Source organism: Sinocyclocheilus anshuiensis, unplaced genomic scaffold (assembly GCF_001515605.1).
Source record: "Sinocyclocheilus anshuiensis isolate Anshui unplaced genomic scaffold, SAMN03320099.WGS_v1.1 scaffold183, whole genome shotgun sequence".
Classification (NCBI taxonomy): domain Eukaryota; kingdom Metazoa; phylum Chordata; class Actinopteri; order Cypriniformes; family Cyprinidae; genus Sinocyclocheilus; species Sinocyclocheilus anshuiensis.
In genome coordinates this window covers 2,080,373-2,089,735 of record NW_015548309.1, presented here as the reverse complement: position 1 = coordinate 2,089,735, position 9,363 = coordinate 2,080,373, and the positions used below count along the sequence as shown (strand labels likewise).

The 9,363-nt window shown below is 35.8% G+C and overlaps 2 protein-coding genes across 2 annotated transcripts in view; one reads left to right on the top strand and one right to left on the bottom strand.

The window, feature by feature from the left end:
• LOC107656337 (ADP-sugar pyrophosphatase-like) overlaps positions 1-9,363 on the bottom strand; it is a 72,846-nt gene that overhangs the window by 44,004 nt on the left and 19,479 nt on the right. The window lies entirely within an intron of this gene.
• LOC107656221 (calcium/calmodulin-dependent protein kinase type 1D-like) overlaps positions 1-9,363 on the top strand; it is a 26,160-nt gene that overhangs the window by 3,885 nt on the left and 12,912 nt on the right. Inside the window, exon 3 of the mRNA XM_016443984.1 lies at positions 3,409-3,483. Coding sequence (XP_016299470.1) covers positions 3,409-3,483 — 75 coding nt within the window. The remainder of the gene's footprint in view (positions 1-3,408; positions 3,484-9,363) is intronic.

The following is a 9,363-nucleotide window of genomic DNA, read 5'->3' as shown; positions in this document are numbered from 1 at the left end:
GTTTGGAACGACATGAGGATGAGTAATTAATGACAGAATTTTCATTTTGGGGTGAACTAACCCTTTAATGTGCCCACTCTAGCTTAAAGAAAGCAGAGCAAACCACACTTTTACATAAAAGCAACAAGCTTAACATGTTTCTCAGGTATTTTCCCACCGTCGGTGCAAATGTAAGCAGGTGTGTTCGGTGTAGGGCTGGGTATCGAGTTCGATACTTTTTAGGCACTGACTGAAATGCCTCGATACACTAGTTAACACCGGTTACACTCAGAGATGTGGCACACACGTGAGGCTGTAGTGTGAATGCGTGCGTCCCAGCCCCCTTAGATGTAAGCATACATTTACACTGGTGCGTTTATGTTCTAAAATGAAAACGATCCTAGTTTTCATAAAATTGGTATCGAAAAAAGTATCGTTCAGGAACCGGTATCGAAGTCAAGGTATCGGTATCGGTATTGATATCGAAAATTTTTAAACGATACCTAGCCCTAGTTCGGTGTGTGTGACATATGGTGTGTGATGGGTGTTTCCTCTGAGATTCATCAAAAAGGCTGCCTCTGATTCTGACATGGGCTTCTGTTGTCACGGCGATCGTACCCTGGAGATTGGACGCACAGTTTTATCCTTCTTGTCTCAGTCTCCCTCATCTCATATCGTAGTCAAATGATTGACAGCTTGTCTGCCATCTCCTGGGTGATGCCATAGGCCTGTAATTAGATAGAGCGAGCGCACGCACAAGCCAACGAACAAGAGTGTGTTCATTCCTTCATTGTCTGTTTGTCTTGCCTGCATATGTATTTCAGAACGAGTGAAAGATATTTCCTTCGCATCTACAAATGAGATAATGAGATGCCCTCATAGGTTAGAGTTTAATCTTCACAATACCCGCAAAGAATCGCTAACGTACACTCCCGGCATGCCTCAGAGTCATGCTGACTGATTGACTAATGTTATGTTTAAATACTTAAGTCAATTCAATTTATCCAGACATGGGACTCGCTAACCCAGAGGGAAAATTTTATTGCTCAAAGGCTGCTCTTTCATAGCTCACGAGACATAATTGAGTTCTAATCAGGCATGATGTGAAGTTTCCAGTCATAAATGTTTCAGTCCGCACTGAAATTGTAAATGCTGTGTAAGGCAATAGTCACAGTCAATCAAGCAATAGTAGGATTATGGACCAATGAGATTTCATGGTGGGAGTGGCTACCCAGCACAGCATCACTTGCCAAAAACTAAGATTTACATGGAAGAGATCGCTTTTGTCACTTGTTTTGTTTAAATATCAGCTTTTGTCTTAGATGTTTCTCCTAAAATTTCTTAGGAGACGCAAGAACAGAAACAAAAGAGATATAATTTTCATACAGTTTTTGACATATAGTAAAAGTGCGTACCACTTTTATTAAGATAATTTAATAATATACTTTAGAATATATTTAAGTGCAAACTCAATGTAATGTTTTCAGACACTTAATTGCAATTAAAAGAAAATGTAGTTTAAATTCATTGCAATTAGCTAAACTTTAGAGTGCGTTTTGACCCACTTGAGTAGCACTTAAGTGCATCTTTATATGTTAATTCATAATTATATTGTCTTTGAAATATGTTTATACTGTACAGCTGAATTTAATGATAAGGATTTATTTAAAATACACTTTAATGTTGTTTCTATTGAAACTTTGTCATGCATTTAAATATGTAATGAAGTTGCAATTTAGTAAATTTAAAATATATTAACTTTAAAAGTAATATCGAATAACACTACAGTTAAAATCATAGTCAAGTACTTTTTTTGTTAGTCAACACCTCATTTTTAAAACATACTGATTTAAAATGTACTTAAAACTTTGAATGTGACATTTTTACAAAGTGTACTTTTTAAAAGTGTGTTTAGAAACAAGAAGCAAGTACAGTTTAAAAAACATACTTGAAAGATTGGAACAGTACAAGTGCACGTTTTTTGAGGTCTCAAGAGACTTTGTTATCTTGGTAAATCTGAGGACAGAAGATATTGTCCTGGGTATTGTTCTTTTAAAAAATAAATCTGAGAAGCAGAAGCTCTCCAGTTAATTTTCTGTTTTAATTTTCATTTCTGTCTTGGAGAAGCAATTGAGACATTAGTTTGCCCAAAATGACAGGCTTGGAACAAGTGGAGGGTGAGTAAATGATGACAGAATGTTAATTTTTGGGTGAACTATCCCTTTTAAAAAATATCTAATTTGTGTATTTACTTTAATGAGAATGAGTCTCACTCCACATCAGATAATGTGAACGCTTCTGAAGTGAATTGGCTATCACTTAAAAGCACCTGGCACAAAAGAAAGCGAGACTCAGCTTTCAGTGGTAAATAGCTAGTGATTCTACCTTTTGTATTGTTAAATGATTTCTTTTTATTGACACTCGGTAGTGTTTTTTAGTGAAATAATGGAATAGAGAGCGTTTTTTGTTCCTCTTTCTGCTTTCACCCCTATTCCTTAGTGCTTTTTCCTCTTGAATCAAAAGAGAAGATGGTTTCAGAGGCAGCGAATGAGTCGTGCTACAGCTTCTGCCCACTCACTGCTGAAGGAGAGAGAGAGAGAAACAGAGGGAAGAAGAAACGAATGCATGAAAGAGGGATATTAAGCCAGTGAATGGCTTTGTAATCCTCCAGCAGACGGGTTTTCCAGAATCAGTTTTGAAAAATCAATACGTCAGAGGGTGAATCGACCTACAGGTTTTGTTTAAGAAGAAAAGGCAGAGCATGTCTTTGTTTATTCATGTGTTTCCAAAGCTAATGTTTTAATCTGCTGCATCAGAGGTGACTCCCAGTTCATTGAATCGTGAATCGATATGAAACCACTCGACGAAACCACTAAATAAATCACTTGCTCTCAGATTTATCCATACCTCAGTAGCTCTTAAATATTAAACTACAATACAAGGAGCATTACTGACAAAAATGAACGCCTGCTGGCTGCTTGGAGGCGTTTTACTGCAGTCTTTTATTCTGTGTTTCACCGAACCAAAACCTTTTTCTGTTTTATCTGGGCTCAGATAGCGGTGAGCACCAATGAACGGGCTGTTTCTGAGATGATTGCCCCTTACCTGTAAGGATCAACCTTTTGTGAACATAATATGGATGAACAAAGAGTTAATTATAGGAATATATATATATATATACATACATACATACATACACACACACACTTTTTTTATTTTAGTTGTATTTATTTATTTAGCAATTTATCAATGATTTTTAACTGTTTTACACCATTTGAATATACATAAATATACATAATTATTGTCTTGTTTCCATTCAGATGGAAAGATAAACATATTGACATGTGTCTCTGATATGAATACATATCTGATATTAATGATGTTGTCAAATTGTACATTTAAATGAGCTTTATGCATTTTGTTTTGCAGAATTAAGCATGAGAACATAGTGGCGCTGGAGGACATCTATGAAAGCTCCAATCACCTCTACCTTATAATGCAGCTGTGAGTATGTTAAATGCTTACACAATTACTCACAATGCATTGTGCTCATGTCTTTCTATTCATTCTGTACACATTTTAACAAACAAATACCCAGTTATTTGCTTATGTACACCTTTCAAAAGTTTGGGGTTGGTAAGATTTTTAAGACAAAGAGTTAATTATAGGAAACTGAGGTGGGGGGGAGAAAACAAATGTGTTATCTGCACTCATCGATGTCCATTATGAGCGTGTGTGCGCGCGTGAGTCTTGTTATTGTCCACTCACTTGCGTCATTGCCCAGCCTGTTATCATGTGCCAGTTGGACTCGCTGATCAGAATTCACTTAAAATGCAACACTAATGTGTATACACACAGCCGCCGTGACTGTGTTACCATGACAAGAGGAGGGAGTGATGTTAACTGCAGGGATGGAGAGGGGGAAGGAGTGGAGAAGAAAAACAAAACAAAACAAAAAAATTGCCAGTTGATATGACAGAGATAAAAAGGCCACTTTTTTAAAGCAGACACCCTAACAGCATCCAATAAATGACAACAATTAGACTAGCTGTGCATCTAAATGCTTTAGCATCTTCAAAAGCCACTTATTCATTTGTTCTGGCATATGACAATATATTGTATATGCATACAAATGTAAATTAAATTAAACTGTTATTTACCTTAAACTGAAATGCGTGTACAAATATGTATATATGTGTGTATTGACTCTTTAATTTCAATTATAAAAGCATACATGCTAGTGTATGCAACTTCAAAGCATAAAACATGGCAGTGTTTATTGTTCATTTTATGGGCTTATGGAAATGTGCGAGTTTGGGGTTGGTAAGATTTTTAAGCAGTTGTGCTGCTTAATATTTTTGTGGAAACCATGATACAGTTTTTTTCAGAGTTCTTTAATGAATACAAATCTCAAAAGAACAGCCTTTTTTTTTTAAATAGAAATCCTGGTTACACTTTATCTTAAGGTGTCCTTGTTCCAGTGTAATTATATTACACATGTACTTACTACATGGTTAGGGTTAGGATTACGGTTTGGTTTAGGGTTACTTGCATGTAATTATGTGTAATTAATTGTTATTATAATATAAGTACATGTAACATATGTAACAAGAACACCTTAAAATAAAGTGTTACCGAAATCTATTGAAACATTATAAATGTCTTTAGTGTCACATTTGATGGTGTCTGTGATCCATGTTTTTCAGTCATGTCAGAATTGAGTGAACTATGACTTTATTATATTACCGCCCACATCGTCATCTAAAAGCATACATGTTAGTGTATGCAACTTCAAAGCATAAAACATGGCAGTGTTTATTGTTCATTTTATGGGCTTATGGAAATGTGCGCCACTGAAGTATTCATATGCTTATGAGAAGATCCAGAATGTTCCACTCTCTTAAATTAACTTTCTAAACAAACCCAGAGGCAAAGTGTGCCAGATTGCAGCAAACACACGCACAAAAATAAACCCTAAACGCATTTATTTTATTTGCAATTTGGAAGATTTAATAATTCAATACAAAATTGTCTCCCTTACAGCTGAGCCTATATATATATATATATAACTTTTTTTATTTTAGTTGTATTTATTTATTTAGCAATTTATCAATGATTTTTAACTGTTTTACACCATTTGAATATACATAAATATACATAATTATTGTCTTGTTTCCATTCAGATGGAAAGATAAACATATTGACATGTGTCTCTGATATGAATACATATCTGATATTAATGATGTTGTCAAATTGTACATTTAAATGAGCTTTATGCATTTTGTTTTGCAGAATTAAGCATGAGAACATAGTGGCGCTGGAGGACATCTATGAAAGCTCCAATCACCTCTACCTTATAATGCAGCTGTGAGTATGTTAAATGCTTACACAATTACTCACAATGCATTGTGCTCATGTCTTTCTATTCATTCTGTACACATTTTAACAAACAAATACCCAGTTATTTGCTTATGTACACCTTTCAAAAGTTTGGGGTTGGTAAGATTTTTAAGCAGTTGTGCTGCTTAATATTTTTGTGGAAACCATGATACAGTTTTTTTCAGAGTTCTTTAATGAATACAAATCTCAAAAGAACAGCCTTTTTTTTTTAAATAGAAATCCTGGTTACACTTTATCTTAAGGTGTCCTTGTTCCAGTGTAATTATATTACACATGTACTTACTACATGGTTAGGGTTAGGATTACGGTTTGGTTTAGGGTTACTTGCATGTAATTATGTGTAATTAATTGTTATTATAATATAAGTACATGTAACATATGTAACAAGAACACCTTAAAATAAAGTGTTACCGAAATCTATTGAAACATTATAAATGTCTTTAGTGTCACATTTGATGGTGTCTGTGATCCATGTTTTTCAGTCATGTCAGAATTGAGTGAACTATGACTTTATTATATTACCGCCCACATCGTCATCTCCTTATCAGTATTCAGCAAACCAGGGGGGGCGTCGCCAACTCATTTCACATGCGAAGAGGTTAGTCTGTCATAAGAGAGATAATTTACATATTGAAGTCTTAAAAGTACAGTAACAAAAAAGGCCTGTTTGATTCAAAGGCTCAGAGAGAGGGCGGAAAGTGATCACGTAAAACTAAATGACCACAAGAAACCTGGACAGACATATATAAAAGAAATGAAAGTACAAGAATATAAGCATAACACAAATTCAAAACAGCTCTGATGCTCATTTTATGTAATCCTCAGACATTTCTGCACTTAAAAACACTGTATTTTGTGTTTTTACTCTTTGATTGAACAACAGTTGACAGTCTGACCTCTTGCTCAAGTATTAAAGTGACTTCTGTACGGTCCTTCACTTCAGCTCTGTTTCGATGAGCTTAATGTTCTGACAAATGAATGCGCAAAAATTTATCTGTAAAGTGATAAGAAAAAAGGATGGCATGGTAGGCCGCGACCCAGATCACGGTGAACTGGAAGATGAAGAATGCAGATCTGGACAGAGAGGAAGAGAGAGGGTGGCAGTCTGGTGGGTTGGCTGAGCGCTGCTGTATGCTGACATAGAAGCGTTGCATAACATCGGTGATGGGTAGCAGAATGTGCATGTCTGTCCAACACTGCAATCACACACACACACACACACACACACACACACACACCTAATGTAAGGGGAGCATGTAGTGTGTGTATCATGCATTTAAAGAAAAAAAAGCACCATCTCTTGCTATTAAACAAATATGGCCTGAAAGACGATTTACTGCATCAGAGCAGTGTGTTTTCAGAGCATGTTAAAGTTGGTTATTAGTGATGTATGTTAGGCAATGAAATGGCATTAGCAATTTTCCTTCTATAATGTGACATTTATTTATTTTTTTAATACTTTCATTCAGCAAGGATGCATCAAAAGTGTCAGTAAAGACGTATAATGTTTCAAACGATTATCATTTCAAATAAATGCTGTTCTTTTGAGATTTATAATAATCAAAAATCCTGAAAAAAAGTATCAGTTTCCACAAAAATAGCACAAAAGCAACAGAAGCAGCACAACTGTTTTCAACATCGACAATAATCAGAAATGTTTCTTGAGCAGCAAATCAGCATATTAGGCTGATTTCTGAAGGGTCATGTGACACTGAAAACTGGAGATGCTGAAAATTCAGCTTTGCATCACAGGAATAAATTACATTTTAAAATATATACAAATAGAAAACAGTTATTTTAAATTATAATAATATTTCACAATAATGTGTTTTTTTTTGTATTTGTGATCAAATAAATGCAGACATGGTGAATTTTAGGTGTTACATTGTTGCATAACTTGACACAGAAATGGTAAATAAGTGATTTTGTTTAATGCTAAAACCATGTTAACATGCATATTTGTTACATCTTGTGGCTGTACTATTGAAATAGTGAGTATTTTTATGTTTACAGATTTGCCTGATTCACTTCCATTACCTCACTGTAATTCAGATTTTAGTGTTTTTTTTGTTTGTTTTTTAAGAAAAAGAGGGATAAACCCCCAATTGTTTTTTGTGGCAATCAACATTATGCCACAAGTGCTGTAGATTGAGCTTAACTTGTATTAAACCTGGAATAATCATTTACATAAAGGTCATTTATGATGTTGCGGGTTGTCTATTCGAAAACTCGAATGATTGTCCATATATGTAGATAAGAAAAGTGAGTGCATGGGCTGCTTTATCCATCAGGAATTGACTTGATTGTGTAAAGTGGTTTCTATGACAGGTGGTTGCAGGGGAAGGGTTCAGGAAATTCGGTTCAGGGACGGAGCACGTTATTACATTTTCATGAGAGATTACAAAGACAACAGCATAAACGGGGTCAATTCTGATTTCATTTCAACTTTAAATACTGATGATGTGGAGACGAGAGGAAGCTAGGCAGATTAGAGGAAACAAACATTTATTTTCATCCTCATTTTGCCCCTGGAAGCCGCATTTGAATTTGAATTCCACAGTGTTAATTTGATATTTGGCCGGGAGCCTGCCCCTCTTTTCCCTGTTAATAGGTTGTGCCGAGTGCGTGTGTGTGTTACGGAGAAAAACATGAAGAACATTTTGGCATATGGTGTTGATATGAATATTTAAACAGTACCAATCTGCTTTCTGTATGATCTGACAGATGCAGTTTAGAAACTCTTTTCATAATTCACTCTTCATGTAAGTGTGTGCAAGTGTGATTCAATCAGATATGGACTGTTTTCTTCATGCATGTTAGACCCTCAGGCACTACTGCACTGTATGACATGATTTACGGCAGTGGAACGAGAGAAATGAGGACTAGATGAGGACAGAGAGAAAGGGGCGGACTAGGGGCATCTGCACACTGCAGCAGAGAGCGCTGTGAATCCATTGACTACAATTGAGATGGTGCATCATAAGGACGTAAAGCAGGAGTGTTCAATTAAAGTCCAAAAGGTTTCCTTCCCTGCAGAGGTCCATATAACCATAACGTACACTGTCAGGAGCCAATAAGGCTTGGAAATGAAATAAGCAATGTGCATTGGAGGAACATATATTGTAAATTGTCAGGTTGGCAGCAGTAGTACTTTGTAAAAATAAGAAAGAATCCTACATACACTCTTATAAATAAAGGTTCCAAAAGGGAACTTTTTCACAATGATGCCATAGAAGAACAATTTTTGGTTCCCCAAAAACCTTTTAGTGAACAGTTCTTAAAATAATATATTTTTTCTTAGTGTGAAGAATGTTTTAATAACCCCAAGAACCTTTTTCCATTATATGGAACCTTTTGTCCAATGGAAAGGTTTCATGGATGTTACAAGTTCTTACATCAGTGCCAATAAAGAACTTTTATTTTTAAGAGTGTAGTCAAAATAGTCTCCTCAAAACTGCTGCTTCATCCAATATACACAAATGTGCATTTGCTACCTTAAAGGGGTCATATGATGCGATTTCAAGTTTTCCTTTCTCTTTGGCGTGTTACAAGCTGTTTGTGAATAGATAAGATCCCTAAAGTTGCAAAGACTAAAGTCTCAAACCCAAAGAGATATTCTTTATAAAAGTTAAGACTGGTCCACGCCCTCGTTTAAACACGCCCCCACATGTCTACATCACGATGTGGGAAGATTTGCATAACACCGCCCAAATGTCCACGCAAAGAAAGAAGGCGTAACTTTATTGTTGCTGCCACCACCGCCGCCATGTTGTGAAGACGCTGTGTGTTTCGTTGCGAAAGCGAAAATACTTTATTTGGCCTTCCAAAAGAGGACACGACTAGAAATCAGTGGTTAAGTTGTATTTACAACACTGTTCCAGAACAGTTCAACCCAAATATTCAGATGTGTGCAGTGCATTTTATGGAGGACGGTTTCCTGATCCTGGGAGAGTAGACTACAATGCCGGCTGTTCTGACTCACAG